Source organism: Clinocottus analis, unplaced genomic scaffold (genome assembly GCF_023055335.1).
Source record: "Clinocottus analis isolate CAN_PGR_092001 unplaced genomic scaffold, fCliAna1.0.p SCAF_7, whole genome shotgun sequence".
NCBI lineage: Eukaryota > Metazoa > Chordata > Actinopteri > Perciformes > Cottidae > Clinocottus > Clinocottus analis.
This window is the reverse complement of record NW_027176229.1, coordinates 11,430,375-11,447,981: the sequence shown is the minus strand read 5'-3', so window position 1 is coordinate 11,447,981 and position 17,607 is coordinate 11,430,375. Positions and strand designations below refer to the sequence as shown.

The 17,607-nt window shown below is 41.1% G+C and overlaps 2 protein-coding genes across 2 annotated transcripts; both read left to right on the top strand.

Moving 5' to 3' along the window:
- The first annotated feature begins 22 nt into the window (after positions 1-22).
- nono (non-POU domain containing, octamer-binding) lies at positions 23-1,735 on the top strand. Its single transcript, XM_068604666.1, has one exon. The coding sequence runs from the start codon at positions 143-145 to the stop codon at positions 1,466-1,468; it is 1,326 nt and encodes a 441-aa protein (XP_068460767.1). The 5' UTR covers positions 23-142; the 3' UTR covers positions 1,469-1,735.
- Positions 1,736-6,864: 5,129 nt separating this feature from the next.
- npc1l1 (NPC1-like 1) lies at positions 6,865-17,386 on the top strand. Its single transcript, XM_068605208.1, has 21 exons — positions 6,865-6,906; positions 7,691-7,852; positions 8,015-8,920; positions 9,245-9,538; positions 10,133-10,356; positions 10,452-10,552; positions 10,732-10,904; positions 11,028-11,156; positions 11,480-11,662; positions 11,752-11,866; positions 11,978-12,243; positions 12,542-12,631; positions 12,730-12,920; positions 14,137-14,264; positions 14,358-14,487; positions 14,578-14,633; positions 14,721-14,871; positions 15,008-15,239; positions 15,668-15,781; positions 16,405-16,567; positions 16,676-17,386. Exons 1-21 carry the CDS (start codon positions 6,865-6,867, stop codon positions 16,918-16,920), a joined length of 4,095 nt encoding a protein of 1,364 aa, XP_068461309.1. The 3' UTR covers positions 16,921-17,386.
- Positions 17,387-17,607: the final 221 nt, after the last annotated feature.

Below are 17,607 nucleotides of genomic sequence, written 5' to 3'. Positions count from 1 at the left end.
CGCCTCATGATGAGGTCACAATAACGTCGCGGCAGCACGCAGCGTCGCCATTTTTGCAGCTCTTTGTGCGCCACTCTCTGCTAATAGTTTGCGTGTTTTGTCGAGCGATTCGTCGACTCGAGATTTAAATCTTTTCCACACAATGCAAGGAAACAGAGGCCCCCAGCAGAACCACGGGTCTAACCGCCCGGGGGACCAGAAGAGACCCGGAGGAACAAATGCTAACGGCCAGCAGCCGGAGCATTGCGATCCGACCAACCCCAACGAGGCCTTAACCCTGGATCTGCAGAGCTTCAGGAAGCCCGGGGAGAAAACCTTTACCCAGCGCAGCAGGCTATTTGTAGGAAACCTACCAACCGGAGTTACGGAGGCGGATCTCGAGAAGCTGTTCAACAAGTATGGCAAGGCCAGTGAAATCTTTATCAACAAGGATAGAGGTTTTGGCTTCATTCGACTGGAGACCAGGATCATAGCAGAGATTGCCAGAGCCGAGCTGGATGATGCTCCGTTCAAAGGAAGACCCATACGGGTGAGATTTGCAACACACGGTGCTGCTTTAACTGTAAAAAATTTGCCTGATTTTGTGTCCAACGAGCTGCTGGAGGAGGCATTCGGCGTCTTTGGTCAGATAGAAAGAGCTGTGGTCATAGTGGATGACAGAGGGAGGCCCACGGGAAAGGGAATAGTGGAGTACACCTCAAAGCCAGCTGCAAGAAAGGCGTTGGATAAGTGCAGTGATGGTGCCTACCTTCTCACAGCTTTTCCTCGACCTATTACAGTGGAACCTATGGAACAGCTTGACGAAGAGGAGGGACAGTCAGAAAAACTCATAAACAAAAACCAGCAGTATCACAAAGAGCGTGAGCAGCCGCCACGATTTGCTCAGGCGGGCTCCTTTGAGTATGAGTATGCCATGCGTTGGAAGGCCTTGATGGAGATGGAGAAGCAGCAGTATGAAATGGTGGACCGCAACATGAAGGAGGCTCAGGAGAAGCTGGAGGCTGAGATGGAGGCGGCGAGACACGAGCATCAAGTGATGCTGATGAGACAGGACCTGCTGAGGCGGCAGGAGGAGCTGCGGAGGATGGAAGAGCTCCACAATCAGGAGATGCAAAAGAGGAAACAGGCTGAGATCCGTCAAGAGGAGGAACGCCGAAGGCGAGAGGAGGAGATGAGGATGCGCAATGAGGAGATGCTGAAGAGGCAGCAGGAGGGCTTCAGGGGCAACTTCTCTGAAAATAGGGAGCAAGACATCAGGATGCATATGGCCAATCACGGAATGAACAGAAACTCGCTGGGTGGCAATTCTGGTCCTGCGGGTACTCCCGGCATGGCTGCTGAGAATACTCCAATGATGCCGGGGCAGGGAAACAACAACAACAACATGCCCGGAGGAGGCCAGGGTGGCTTCCCCAGAGGCGTCCCTGGACCTGGAGACTATGGACCTAATAAGCAACGCAGATTTTAAATTTCATGTCTTTTTATTTCCCCCCCTTTTCACTCACTGTTTTAAAGTTCAGGTAGTGAGTTTTACTTTTGAACTTTTTGAAAACTGTTGCATGTATTATTTTTTCTGTACCTTGAGTTGTGTTTTTAGTACTAAAATGTCATAACCCAAAATGAGCCATGTCTTTTACTTTACTATCTTTTTATCTTAGTGTATTTTTCATAGGGATAGAAAATGTTCTTGTCCTGGCCATGTTGACTATTCTGGAATAAATTCATGATTCCCTAATTAATTTGTTTCAATATTAAAGATTTCTCAATGTCTTTCGAAGCAGCGTGGAGCCAAATGTGTCATTAACAAGACATCATTGATCTACAGGATAATAATCTAGGGCATGTCTCATTATGGTCCTTGGTTCACTGCATATAGTTACAGCAGTCAGCTGGACTTTTGGCATTGATTAGAGTATTTATTTAACACTGACGCTGAATCAATGACCTGAAACACAATTCCAAGGCAGTGTATAATCCATACCATCCGATTAGATTGAGTTAGGCATAAATTGTTGCAAAATGTCATTAATATTAAAGATTGAGTAAAACTAACATGCTGTGAGTTGCTCTAAATTCAACATTTTTTTCAACACAGCTGTAGCTATTTTAGTTAATTGGTCAGTCTAAATAGAGAAAGGTAACAAGCATTCACTGACAGTAGCATTGAGGCTATTTGGGGATTGTCATTGTTAATAACTGCCAATGTGAATACCCTAAATTTGATTTGCTGATTGTTACAGACATTTTTTAGGCTCAGCTTTTTTTCCGTCAACATTAAGGTGTGCCACCCATTATGAGTTCCTAGGATCTGAAGTGAAACGGTAATTTTCTCGCTATGCCAATATGAAGTGTGTGCTGTTATAAAGTCACGTAATGCTCACAGATTAATCTGGATTGTTGACTCCGGGAAAACCACCACCTACTGAACTAAAAGTTTCATGAGTCATTGATCCTCTAGCCAAAGAGGAAGCTCAGGGGGTTGGTGATCACTCTGAGTGAGTAAAGCACAGTCCAAACACTCATGCTCACACAATGTGTGATACTTAAGGCGGGGACACCTGCATACCTACATGTGACTCCAGTAAATGTTGGTGTCCTGAAATGTCACAACCCACTGACTTGAGACGAAAGGAAGAGGAATACCTCATTTTAAATTGTCAGTAAGAGGGTCTGATTGAATGCATATGTTTTTTTCAGCTTATTAAAAGGGAGGCATGCGGCGTTTCACAGAACATTACAGGTTGTGACTATTAAGCACACAAACAACTTTTTTATTTACACAAATGTTAGAAGCTTTCAAATGCTGTTTTAGCTTGCTCCTGTCATGCTGGTCTCAGTACCGATTCATGCCACATCAGCAGTGTGTAGTGCAGATCATAATCTAGTGTTTGTGACATGTTAAGATGAAACCCAAACAGAAACAGCATGCAGAGAAGGTCTAGTTTGTAAACAAATACTGTGTTCATGGTAGTTGACAGAAACTGTTGATGCTTGCATAACAGCCAAACAGTGCAGTGAAAAGCGCCATGTTATATCATTACTATGTCCCTCTGGTTGAGCAACTGCTCAGTACAAACCAAACAGCAATGCAAAGGTTAAAGTCAGGTGGTTAGTTATATATTTAAAACAATTAGCTTATAGTCAACTGCTGTCCAGCTCAATCCAGCTGTTGGATGATAAAAGAGATGATGAAAATTGCAGATCATTTTAACTGTTTTTTAAAAATATATAAACATAGAATCTTCAAACAAACATGCAGCTCAAAGTGCTTCACGTAGGAATAAATAAATGAAATGTTGCGAGACTAAAATAAACAATAGAATTATAAAGACCAAGTAAGTAAAAACTTAATCCTGGGAATGAAACCAAATTCTGTAAAAAATTATTAAGGTCTAAAAACTAATGCTATAATATTACTCTAAATCACAAGCAATATTATTAGGTTAGGTTTTTCATTTCCTTTAAAATTCAGAGACTTGCCGTTTTGAACATTCAGTGGCAGTGAGTTCCAAAAAAACAGGACACGCTGTTTTTAAGGGGCATAAAATGACCATTTAAATGAACAGTGGTGAAGGACCTCAGTGATCTGGCTTGAACATAAAATAAAAGTAAATCTCTGAGGGTTAGGTTGTTTAATGCTTTATAAACAAGTACAAGAACTTTGCAATTACTTCTAAAAGATGCAGTTAGCCAGTGCATTGTCTTAATCTCCATCACGGTTTTATATCTTCATGGATAGTTTTCAACTGATAGCCAAGGACGCTTCTGAGGAATCTACCCTTCACCTGTGCCGGAGTCCAAAAAGTCAAGACCGTCCTGACCACAATGATGGCTCCATAAATGGTGATCGATAAGGACTTGATCATAAAGAGGGGACAGTGCGTACTATATGGATCAGCATTAGATCAGCAGGCTCTCTGAGGAAAACTGGTCAAGTGAAGTCCATTTTTTGACACCAGACAACAGCTTCTCAGTAAGATTTTATTTTTTATTTTTGATCATGAAAAGACAAGAACAAAATTAAAAAAGAAAAGCACAGATATTCCGTTGATCTTTGTCAACTGATATTCTTTGTATTCAACATTGTGTACAGACAGTTCATAATTATAAATGCACAATAATTGAAAGGATGATTATATAAAGGAAATTCATGTCAGAGTATAATAAGTAGATCACACCATGCAGCATAATAGTAGGTGTTTAAACTTCAAACTGAATTTCTACTTGTCAGAACCTTTTCGGATAAATTAGTGCCCTACAAATAATACCGTTTTTTATACATGAAACCTTTTCACTTGCACCACAGAAGGATATGTTACACCCATATTCATATTCATCCTTTACACAATTTGACAAGGGGAAATGATGTCAGTGCTCATAATATTTAATGCACTTGTTCCTGTCTCAAGACCAAATTGTACAATCAATACATCCAAACGTGCATTTCAATGAAAGTAGATATGTATGATCAGCACAGTGTAGAAGTCATTTTCCCTTTCACTGTTAAAACACACAGAAACAACAACACAAACTAAATACAAATATATTATAATGTGACTGGTGTTGGTTGAAATGTTTAAACTGTATCATGTTTAATGAACCAATCGAGTGCTTTCTTTGTAAAACCTTATTCTGTGCAATTTTGCTATACAATTAATATAGTACAACAAAAGTATAACATTTCCCTAAAAATGTATTAAATTAATTAATGGTTTACATTTATTAAAACAATATAAAGTTCTTGTGTAGGAACATCCATGTCTTCTATCCTTTATTAATGTATTTAAGTTCATAACATAAATCTGCTTTACTGCCTCTTTAAAACTTAATTAAACACATTGAACTTTTATTTCAGAATATTTGATGTTAAAGTGATTTAGCATCATCAATTTAAGTGATAAAATTCTTCTTCTTGATTTGTTCAAGTCCACTCATTTGAATTGCTGAAGGACAATGGGAACTACAATAGAAAAAAAATACAACGCAATCGGATACACCATCACAAGTAACAGAACAATACAAATTATTGGACCAATAAATCCATATTTTATTTGACAACCAAAGTAGCCAAAGCAAAGCACGATCATTCTTTTTTATGAGCTGAAGATTGTGTAGATGCACGACTGTGGAGCGGGATCCAACGATAACAGGGTTTAACCTGACGGCCTATTTAAAAGTGTAATTCAGATGAGCAGATTAACATAAAACGCTTTCCCTCAAATGTTTTTACATTTTGTTTTGTATCTTTTAGGAAAAACTTAATTCCTTGGTACGATGGTGCTCAATTAAAAACGGTTTATTACCAACAAAGCATGTTCATTGTTGTTATTTATTGCTTAAACATAATATGCATCTAATATTAATAAACAAGGGCCAAACCTTCACATATATAATACATCTGTTGACGCTGTGGTCTGTTCTTGAATCTTTAATTATTCTTCCTAAAATGTATTTTTGGACATTTAAAACTTTTACGGTATATGCAGGCTTCATAGTCAAGCCCTTACTGTTAACACTAAAGCAGAAGTCTAATCTAGCACAAATCTAGCCTCCACATTGGATTTGGAGATTTGCCAGGAAGTCTTTTCTTCCAGAAAGGCAGATGATTATTGAATTCTGTCAATATAATTCATGAATGGGTAGAGTCCTTTGCATATGTGGAGATTGGCCCTCCAGTTGTGCCAGTGTCAGTCTGTTGTTCACCTCTCAGGGTTATTCCAACATGATGAAAACAGAGTGGGAATAAAATGACTATAGATCAATAAATAATAATATAAATGGATTTCTTCACAGAGGTAAAACACTGTAAATATAAAAAGCAAGTCATTTTCAGAGTACTTGTTGATATTATAAATGCTGCACAGCCACTGTTACAGGAGATTAATAATGCTGATAAATCACGTGATTATACTTTTTGATGTGAATTGTGGGCAGTTTTCGTTAAAAGTTACAAAATGTTTGCGTCGCAGAGGGAAGAACAAAGGACATCCCGATACCAGCTCTGTTTCTTCTTGTCTTCTTTACCATCTTTGTTTATCACAAATTGAAATGCATATGCACCTTCACCCTGACATGATCGTGGAGTATTGGTTGAAAGTCTTATCTCCGCCATGACCTTGACATGTGTTCACATAATCAAAAGTTGATCTGATATTGTAGGATGTGATCCAAGAAGTGGTTAGTCATGTTGACTTGGAATGGAGGCCAACTCGTGTCACTGGGTTTTTGCAAAAGTGTTAAAAAAAAATTCTTCTTCCTCTTCTTGGGATATTAGCTCTGTCTGTACTGTATAGGACAACCGAGCTTCACCAGCCTGGCTGTTTAATAGTCCATTACAGATCACATAGCCTGCACACCAGTGTCACTTAGATGATGGTCTAAAGGTCACATTCAGTGAACAGATCTTTTTAGGTCAACTAATGTGTGGACGTGCCTGTAATAGACCAGAAGTGGCAGAGCTTTAGAATATATATATATATATATATAAAATAAAGAACTGGGTGCGGTTGTCATTGCAGATTGGGCAGGAGTTTCTCATTGCTGCTTCGTGTCTCCCAAGCAACCCTATCGAAACATCCCCCCTGTTAATTATCAAACAGGAATTTAGCTGCGATTGGACAGCCGCTGCATCAGACCAGATAAGAAAGGTGTGACATCACAGGATCGATGACCCTTTACATGTCGTGACGCTTTACTTCCCTGACCTGAACACTGTTAGACGGAGCGGACAGACGATAGGAGAGACTGTCTCTCACTGTCTTACTTTGTCTGATGTCCAACAGGGCAGCAGTGATTTATATACACTCTTTTACAAAGTGTACTTGAGAACCCTGACTCTTCTGGTGCGGAAAAAAATCTGGAATCATGTTTGGTGCCGCAGCCCTGATCACTTTTCTGTCTTGTGTGGTAAGTTGGGCAGGTATTTTTTTTATCAGGAACCTGTGACTAAGCTGTGTAACTGTATTCTCAACACGGTACATTTGTTTCAGCCTCTAGCATAATAACTCACATTGCTTTGTTTTCATACTCCAGTGTTAAAAAACTGTATAGGTCTAAACTAGGCTATGATCTGGATTAAAGTAATAAATATAATTGCTTTTGTAATTTAAAATGTACAGTAACAGGGTCCCGGGATTTATTTTCTGTTTTTCGTTTTGGTTTATGTCACACCTGGATGAAGGAATGCACCAATCCTAATTTAAATAAAGATTATAATCACAATTTAAAAATCTAAATGTAATATATTTTACTAGTTTACAATTATAAATAAAACATTATGGAAAGAATATCATGTAATACTTTAATATGAAAATGTACTATTTGTTACAAATGTTTGGACGTTGTGATCTTCTCCTGTGGCCACCGTTGTTCATTGTGGTCGTACATTGAACATACGCAACATATTTGAACTTAGCAAACACACAAACATTTTCCCTTGATTTGTCTTGCAACATGGTTTTCAGAAGCTGCCATGGCAGCACACAGTCAGTCACGAGTCAAGTCCATGACACACTTTTTATTGATAGTTATTGTATCTTTCAGTCTTTCTTTGTAAAATATAAAGATATGATGATACAACATAGTTGTATGACATCTCAATAATTGAGCTGTCACAAGTGTGCGGTCTTCTTCAAATGCGTCCAGCACGATGTGGCTCTTCCTTTTTGTGATAAATCCTTCTTCTATACAGGTGCTGACAGACGCCCAGCATGAGCCGGGCTACTGTGCCTTCTATGAGGAGTGTGGTCATAATCCGTCAGTCGGAGGATCTCTACTCCCTCCTATTGTCCCCTGTTACAACTACAGTCGTGCCCGAGCCCTCACAGGGGAACACTACGAGAAGCTCAAACAGGTCTGTAGGTCCTGCTTAGTGTCTCAGTGAAGAACAGGGTTGAATAAAACATGATAGAGTAGGTTTATATGTATTGATTGTCTGCTCTGATGAAATCATTGTCAAAGGATTCTTTTGACATGTGAGCTTGTGTTTATTAAACGGCACCTGTTCTCGCTGCAGGTGTGTTCCATCTTGGACCGTGGAGAGAACAACACTTACGCCTGCTGCTCCATCAAACAGCTTACGTCCCTGGAAATGAGTCTGGCCCTGTCCAAGGCAGTGCTGGTCCGCTGTCCTTCCTGTGCTGAGAACTTTGCCCACCTGCATTGCATCAACACCTGCAGCCCCAACCAGAGCCAAACAGTTGAAGTCACAAAGTTGATGAATGTCACTACCGGGAACATAACGAGGGAGGCCGTGGTTGGTTACAAGGCGTTCTTAAGCACCAACTTCGCAGATGGCTCCTTCCAGTCGTGCAAAAATGTCAGGATCCCTGCCACAGGAGGCTTTGCCATTGCCACCATGTGTGGTCGGTATGGCGCCAAGTTGTGCACCCCCCAGAAGTGGTACGACTTCCAGGGAGACTCCAGTAACGGCCTGGCTCCACTGGACATCGACTTTAACCTGATAAAAGAGGGAGATACTGAGGGACTACCCAAGGGTGTGATTCCCTACAACGGACGTGCTCTGAAGTGTAACGAGACCACACCATCCGGAGGTCAATCCTGCTCCTGCCAGGACTGCCAAGAGTCGTGCCCGAGGATGCCGCCTATTTCACTGCCGCCGGGACCCTTTAGGCTGTTGGGGACAGACGGATTCCTCGTGATTTCTATCATCTTACTCTGTTTCCTGATGTTTGCCTTCATTTTCTACCTCTTCGTGGCTTACTTGGTGAGGTCTCACAAAAAAAAGAATACAGAGAACGGAAAAGGAAAAAGCAAAGACCAGAACAGTAATGATGTGCCTCAGCAACTCATTGATCCGTCGGAGGTGACTTGTGCTGACAAGAACAGCCTGGATGCTCAAGCTTCCCTAAGCAGAGCGTTTCGCCAGTGGGGAACCCTCATGGCCACTTATCCTCTCACGGTTAGTTTCGCCCAAGTTTTTTTTAATCAGCAAAAGAAGATTACATCATATCTGGCATTCATACAGACATATGTTTTCTTGATTTACTTGAAAGGTTAAAGCCTGTTTGACTATTGCTAAGCAGTAGCCTCTGTGGCCACAATGGCAATTACAAGAATCATGTACTATTTGCATAGTTGAACTGGAGCGCCGACAGAAAAGAGTCATTACATTAACTCAGGAAACTGACTCAGTAATGCCAGCTACTACATTGCACGCTATTTGAGAAAACAAAGGTTGTCAGCCAGACAATATTATTGTGTTAATATCCTGTCTTTATTCAAGGTGCTCCTGCTGTCAGCTGTAGTCGTGGCCGTTTTCGCTGCTGGCCTCAAGAACATTGAGCTCACCACTGACCCAGTGGAGCTGTGGTCAGCTCCAAACAGCCGCGCCCGCCAGGAGAAAGACTTCCACGACACACACTTTGACCCTTTCTTCAGGACTAACCAGCTGATCTTGACAGCACCGGGCAGAAAAGGCCACATTTACGACTCTTTGCTATTTGGGCTGCAGAACTTCAGCGGGATTGTATCCAAAGATCTCGTCATTGAGCTCCTGCAGCTCCAGACACAAATCCAGGTAGGGAGACTAAAATCAAAATTTACAGTCACCATGTACACATGAAGAAAATGTACCATCTTGACTTAATAATCACATTATATTGTATCTAATTTTGTTTTTAATTGTTTAGGTTTACCCTCCCCTCTTCTTTTCTCGTTCCTACACATTGTCCTTTCTTATATTCTCTCTCTCTATTGATGATGTATCACTTACTTGATAGACTTCTACATTGACACAGAAGCACCCTCCCACTCTGCTGATTAGTGTTACATCATGTGTGCAAGCGATTGCTGACAATAACCCTGATGAAGACCCACGTCGATAGCAGCTTGTTGGTTATTAGCCAGCGTCGTGTTATGTTCATCTTGCCATGTAAAATAAAGGCATTATAATTTTGCACAAACCTATAGTGTGCTTGTAGGAGACTTTCATTTTACATTTTTGTTGAGACTATATTTAACCAATGCAATGAATCCTTCACAAGATTAAATAAGCACACCTAATGGCTCCAAGGAACACCTGTATGTGATCTCCACAAAGTCACAGTTAGCTTTTGAAAGAGTTCACTGTATGATTTTTGACACACTGATGTTTCTTCTCTGCCATCTTTAGAACATTGAGTTCTGGTCAGAGGATCTGAACCGCACAGCGAGTCTGAAGGACGTGTGTTTCGCACCATTGAACCCCTCCAACCCCGCCCTGACGGACTGTGCGGTCAACAGCTTGCCGCAGTACTTCCAGAACAGCCTAAAAAACATTGACGCGAAGGTGAACATGACAGAGCTGGGAGTGACCAAAGAGGTGGACTGGAGGGACCACTTAATCTACTGCCTGAAGTAAGGATTTATCAAATAGACTTTCAAATCAAAACAAAACAATCGATCTGTGATTGTTCAGGTAGTTTAACCCAACCTCTATGTTTCTTCTTAAGCTCTCCCCTGTCCTTCCAAGACATCACTGATTTACGTATGAGCTGCATGGCTGATTACGGCGCACCAGTCTTCTCCTTTCTGGCTGTGGGAGGCTATGAGGGTAAGTACCTTTTAAGATAAGATAACATAGTCCTTTATTAGTCCCTCAGTGGGGAAATTACGGGATTACAGCAGCCCTTATTTACAGTAAGTAGCATGTAGATGCACAATCTTCTCCACATTTACAATAAACACAAAAAGGCTTGCTCACTTGAACATTATTCCTTTCGCTTCTGCCAGATGATGACTTCACCAATGCTGAGGCTTTCATCCTGACCTTCTCCCTCAACAACTACGCTCGAGACAATCCTAAATACAAAGTGGCTATGCAGTGGGAGACAGAGTTTCTTAAAATTGTCCAGGCCTACCAGAAGAACCCAGCAGCCAACTTCACCTTTGCATACATGGCAGAGGTGCAGTAGAACATGATAAAAATGTTTCTGCGGTCACAGCTTTTTCAAGGGGCTGTTAAATTCTTTTCACTATTTTAAGCCCCTAATTCTTTTCCTCACTTTGGTTTCCCCCTCGCTCTACAGAGGTCTCTGGAAGATGAGATTAATCGGACAACATCAGAAGACATCCCCATCTTCATGATTAGCTATGCTGTAATCTTTGTTTACATTTCCGTGGCACTCGGCGAGTACTCTTCATGGAAACGCATACTGGTGAGATTTTAGAGAGTAATGTTTATCTTTTATTATAATGCTGTATTTCACAATAATCTGCGTGTTTTTAGCCAATTATGGTTGATCAGTCCACTGCTTTTGCTAAGCCTCCACCAAGAAAGTACAACTGATAAAGCAGTACTTATCACATACATAATGAGGAGAAAGTGCAGCAGTATGGCTGAGTCAGCTGTATAGCGCTTATCTCTATGGTGACCATGAAGCTGTATGATATAGAAGACATGAAACAGCAAAAGATATGGAACATAAAAAAATCAACTGAGTTGAATGTACATCTGGAGTCTTATCTCTGCCGTACATAGGTGGACTCCAAGTTTCTGGTGGGTCTAGGTGGGATACTGGTGGTTGGCTGTTCTGTGCTGGCCTCTATGGGCTGTTACTCCTGGATCGGCATCCCCTCCTCGCTGGTCATTCTGCAGGTCGTGCCTTTCCTGGTGCTCGCTGTTGGAGCTGACAACATCTTCATATTTGTTCTGGAGTACCAGGTGTGTGTACAATGGATGTCCAGTACTGCTGACTCTGTAAGAGACGTGTATCATTCTTAGTGATGTTACCCTTCTCTCCCTTTCCGCAGAGAGATATGCGGAGGCCAGGAGAGAAGAGAGAGGAGCAGATTGGTCGCGTCCTTGGAAACGTAGCTCCCAGCATGTTCCTGTGCAGTCTCTCCGAGACTGTCTGCTTCTTTCTAGGTAGGAACTTTTGCACAAACTACATGAGCAAAGCAATACAATTCCATGCATATGAAGGAACCATTGGATGTGACGCTTTAATCTCTCACTGTGTGTGTTCTGCTACCCAAGGGGCCTTGTCCACCATGCCAGCAGTGAAGACCTTTGCTCTGTACGCTGCTCTGGCCGTGCTCATGGACTTCATACTCCAGATGACAGCCTTTGTGGCCCTGCTTTCCCTGGACACCCGGCGCCAAGACAACAACCGCTGTGAACTGCTCTGCTGTGTCACAGTGTCAACCAAGCGCCTCAACAAGCCAAATGAGGGCTTTCTGCTGCCCTTAATGAGGAAATACTACGCCCCTGTTCTGCTGCACCGTTACACCAGGATCATAGTGGTAAAGCTACTAAACCTTAAACTATAACATAAGATTAGACTTTCCTTTATAAAACAGGTATTCTCAACCGACTGGTGTCCCTTTCAAATTCCCGTGTGTAACATTTAAGGTGATATATTGGCAGAAATGTAATTTCATGAAATAACAAAGTTTTCTTTAGTGTATAGTGATTGTTAAAGACGAAATAGATGTCCTTAGAACAAGCTATTTATATTTACTTACAGAGTGGGTTCGTATGTAAACCAAGGTGTTTTAACTGAATATTTGTTGAATACATTCTGCCCTGTGTTCTCTTCAGATGGTGGTTTTCATCTTCATGTTCAGTGGGTCCGTATTCCTCATGTTCAATGTGACCGTGGGTTTGGATCAGGAGCTGGCAATGCCTCAGGTCCGTAAACACTGCTACATAAATATGTATAAATGAACGCCTGCACAGTTTCAGTGGTTTAGTGTTACCTCACAAACATTTTTCTGTTTTGGGTGCAGGGCTCTTATATGCTGGACTATTTCCAATACCTGTACAAATACTTTGAAGTTGGAGTCCCTGTTTACTTTGTAACAAAGAAGGGCTTCAACTTCACCAATGTGGAGGGTATGAATGCAGTCTGCTCCAGCGTGGGCTGTGATCAGTTTTCACTCACCCAGAAGATCCAGTACGCCACCAACCACCCTGAACTGTGAGTTTGTTTATTTTTATGGACAAGAGACCGATAAGCTTTTAGACAAGCAACTTTACAACATGCGGCTTCTCAGTTAAACTACATTACATCAGCCAGTTCCTCTGCTCAGTTTAGTGGAGAGTGTTTCTCTCCCTTTGTCCTTCACATTTGTATTTTTATCGGCATATCCTTGAACCTGCTTATATCATAATAGCAACTTGTTACATACTAACCAATCAGATCAGTTAATGATGAACTTGTTATATAAACGCTGCTGAGCAGATACCTCTAAATTGACGTGCCAGAGAGCGAACACCCCAAAATATCTCCTAAATTACTATGTTCTATTATGGTCTATTCAAACAATTGTGCAGTGATTATGATCAGGTTGATTAGGAGGAGTAATACATTTATGCCTTCATCCTGCAGTATAATATGTATGGTTCCACTGCACACACAACGTGTGCCGCATTAATGCATCCCAACACTTACAGTAGAGGATTAAATTACCTGTTGACTACTGTGACACAAATATTCAATCAGCGATAAATGACTTGAAGGGGATTTTGACAGTTAGAGGCATTTACAACAACATTGTTTTGTTTCCTTGAGATAACAAAGACTATAGAGCTAAGCTATGTACTCTTCCTGGCAAACAGTAAAACTCTTTTTATCTTTAATCGAGTGGAAATTTGCCAGAATTTTAATGTCATATGAACTCAAAAGATGTAAGACATTAAAAGCTGAATATGGACTTCATAGGCTATTCAAGTTACATTTAGTTTCCAAATATTGGCTTAAATAAGCTTAAATGGTGTTATCTTCAATAATGTGAATACTTTCAAAAGGTAAAAGAATAGTTTAGACTTTGGAAAATATTAGGGGTGGGTAAAGTTGAAAAAATGTAACTGATTAATCGTATGATTGTTCTGCGATTAATCACAATTAATAGCATTATGCGCCAAATTCAATAATGAAGTAAAAACTAGTGTATTGCACGCTTTTATTTTAAAGTAATGTAATCAGAACAATATAACAGGCACTCAACAACAGCAAGTTAACATACATACAAAAATACACCTCAAAATTGATGGGCGGAGAACAACATTGTAGGTTTTGTTCCATTCATGGGATTTGATGATTACAGGAAAAATCGAGAATAGTCTTGTCTTATTCTGAAATACGGACATATGTATTCCTGCCTTCTTTAACCCATTGACGATGTAATCTGTAGATCCTACTTGGCTATTCCTGCTAACTCCTGGGTAGATGATTTCATTGATTGGCTGAACCCTGGATCCAGATGTTGTCGTCTGTACGGCTTCGGTACAAATGTTGGAAAGTTCTGTCCTGCAAGCGAATGTGAGATTCACCACATTAATACACATCATTTACTGTGAATTACCTTATATGACTTTGTTTATTAACACCTACTCTGCTTCCATGTCTCAACAGCTTCTTTCCTCTGTCCCATAAAGTGTGTAGGTACTCCTCCAGATGGCGTCCTCAGGCCAGAGGTGGAACAATTTAATCGCTTCCTCCCTGATTTCCTGGGTAACAGGCCTGACCTGAATTGCCCCAAAGGGTGTGTATCCTAGTGGAACGTGTGCATGTTATACCCAAAACAACAGAACATGGAAGCAAGTTTCTCACTGCTTATTTCCCATATTACCAGTGGTCTTGGAGCCTATGACAAAGCTGTGGTAACAGATCAGAGTGGAGAAATTATAGGTAAGTCATCTTAAAGCAGTCAAAGATCTTTTAATCTTTTATTGGTTTCGGTGCAGTTCGTGAACCTTTTCTTCCCCGTGTTCCTAGCCTCTCGGTTCATGGCTTACCACACACCTTTAACCAACTCTCAGGACTTCACGGCTGCACTGCTGAAGGCCAGAGAGCTGGCCCACAACATCACACTGGGCATGAGGAAAATACCAGGCACCTCACCTGACTTTGAAGTATTTCCTTACACGTATGTACATCTTTCGTTCTCGACAATAAATATGATTGCTTCTACAACTCAGTGGGCTCTTTTCGTCATTTACACGGCGAATCAAACGAAATGCCGTCTGTCATTTCTGACTAATATTTTTCTTCCCTCCTTCCAGTGTGACGAATGTGTTTTATGAGCAGTACCTGACTATTGTGCCAGAGGGACTCTTCAACATCGCCTTGTGTCTGCTGCCGACTTTTGTCGTATGCTGTCTGTTGCTGGGTTTGGATCTGCGCTCTGGTCTGCTCAACCTGTTCACCATAATCATGATCACGGTGGATACCGTTGGTGTCATGACACTGTGGGGCATCGATTACAACGCAGTGGCCCTTATCAATCTGGTCACGGTAAGGATATGTCTGGGGTGGAAATTAAAGAGCGAGGACAGAGGTACAATGTCTCCAGTGTCTACAGAGGGAGCTTTTTAAAATAAAACAAAAATCATTGGCCATAGTGACAGGGTTACCTTGACTTGAGCTAGGAGTCTTCAGATTTGAAACAGAAAGCCTGTGTTACAAATTTGAAGTGTTGGTGTTCACCAGGTTTCATTGAAAGATGCTATCAAGTTGCATGATAGGAAATGTAGGATCCAGTGTTTTTTGAGCTAGACCCATGCTGGGGACTAAAACATGTTGATATTTTGGCCTCTGCTGCCAGAAATCTCTTTGATGTTATCCTTGTTTTTCAGTAGGGCAAGTGTTTATAATCCATTTAATCGCCATGAATTCCTCTGGTCATTTCTAACTTTACCAACTTGCATTCTCTTTGTTGGCAGGCGGTCGGAATCTCTGTGGAGTTTGTGTCTCATATGACGAGATCTTTTGCACTCAGCACCAAGACCACACATGTAGACAGAGCTATGGAGGCTACAGCTAACATGGGCAGTGCGGTAAGTGAACTTTAAAGCAATCTAAAGCAGTCACTGTTACTCCCTCACTGTGACGACCCTCTGATCCACTGTGTTCTTTGTCCTGGCAGCTATTTATCTCGCAGACGCTGGGTTGTCAGTTGATGAGCCACACCGGGGCCTGGTTTGGTTCTAGCTGTAAAAGCTCACCACATTAACAGGGAGTCCCTTTTCTCTCATTGCTGACCTAGCTGCTTTTTAGTTTTGTTTCCTAACCAAACAAATGAAACAAACATGGAAGTCTGTAATCAGAGACGTCGACATGTTTGGATGTGTGACAATGTCTGATGCGAACAAAATCAAATAGCGGCAGTGTCGGCAAAAGAAAAGAGGAGACTCACTCCATTAAGGTGGTGAGTTTCTTTATAGCCAGAACCAGAACAGGCCCAGGTGTGGCTCATTAGCTGACAACCCAGATCCTGCAAGATAACTAGCAGCCAGGACAAAGAACACACACCCCGAGTGACTTGCAGGGGTCACGGCAGTCATATAGGAATAATAATTTACTTTTAATGCTACACACAGGTGATTGTATAAATATACCCAACAAAAACAGGTGTTATTATGTGTGTTTTATATACATATGTTTGTTTTCTACTCGTTAGGTGTTTGCTGGTGTTGCTATGACCAACCTGCCAGGCATCCTTGTGCTGGCATTTGCCAAAGCACAACTCATTCAGATCTTCTTCTTTCGATTAAACCTTGTCATTACACTTTTGGGGATGGCTCACGGACTTGTATTCCTCCCTGTACTGCTCAGCTACTTTGGTATGTACTTTATAGCTGTTTGTTTATGTAAGCAACAAAGAGATTAAAGAACTACTGTATAGTACAACTGAATACATGTGTTCACATCTTGATGTTCTATTTTCTCAGGTCCTGGTGTGAATAAAGCAGTGTTGCTGCAACTCCAGCAGGAGAAAGCAAAGGCCAACCAGGAGCTGGAGCTGAGGAAAACTATGAGACAAATGTATGATAACTTGAGCTATGAAAGCAATGAGATAAAACTGGACTCGGACTCGGACTCAAACTCCACAAAGGCCCCCACACACGCTAGCAAACCTTCACAAATCATGGAAAACCAGCAGGATGAGAGAGAAGAGAGAATTGACCGTTTCTGAGCACCAACAAAAGAACTGTTTTTTTTAAGCTCTGATGAGTAAATACCTCTGTAATTGAACAAGGATGGACCCAGAAAAGGACAGAGATTCGCAAACAAAAAGATGGTCTCTGTATGGAAATCATTAACCTAATGTACCTTAATCAGAACTGGGATAGTGGGACTGAAAACAGCAAACAGTTGTGCAATATTTATGAGCAATGCAAGAGTGGACTCAACCTTCCTGTAACAATATTAAAAAGCTACACATCTGTCTTCACAAGTACCTCAGCCAGGCAAGAGTTATTGTTCGAATGTAGAAGTATTTGAGAGGACAGAAAGTCGACAAATGTTTTTGAATTAGTCATTTTGTGTTTTTTGTATTGTCATTTTTGTTTGCCATTAGTACTGTTTAGAGTGATTCAAAGAAACACACTCCAGCTTTTCATGATAGTTTCTTTACTGGCACTCAGGTGGCATTGTTGTAAATTGTGTATTTGGTGACAAAATATTAAATGAGTTTAAACATTTAGCATCGTAAGTTATTCATCGTACTAAAAAAGCAAACCCAACCCAATACAATAGATTATTCTAAAAACAGGGTTACGCCCAAAAAGTGTGTGTGCGTGTTAAATACATTATGCAGATTTTAGGATGCATGTGTTTTATAAGCACCACCGTTTTTGCTCTTCCAGCATCTTGCAAATGC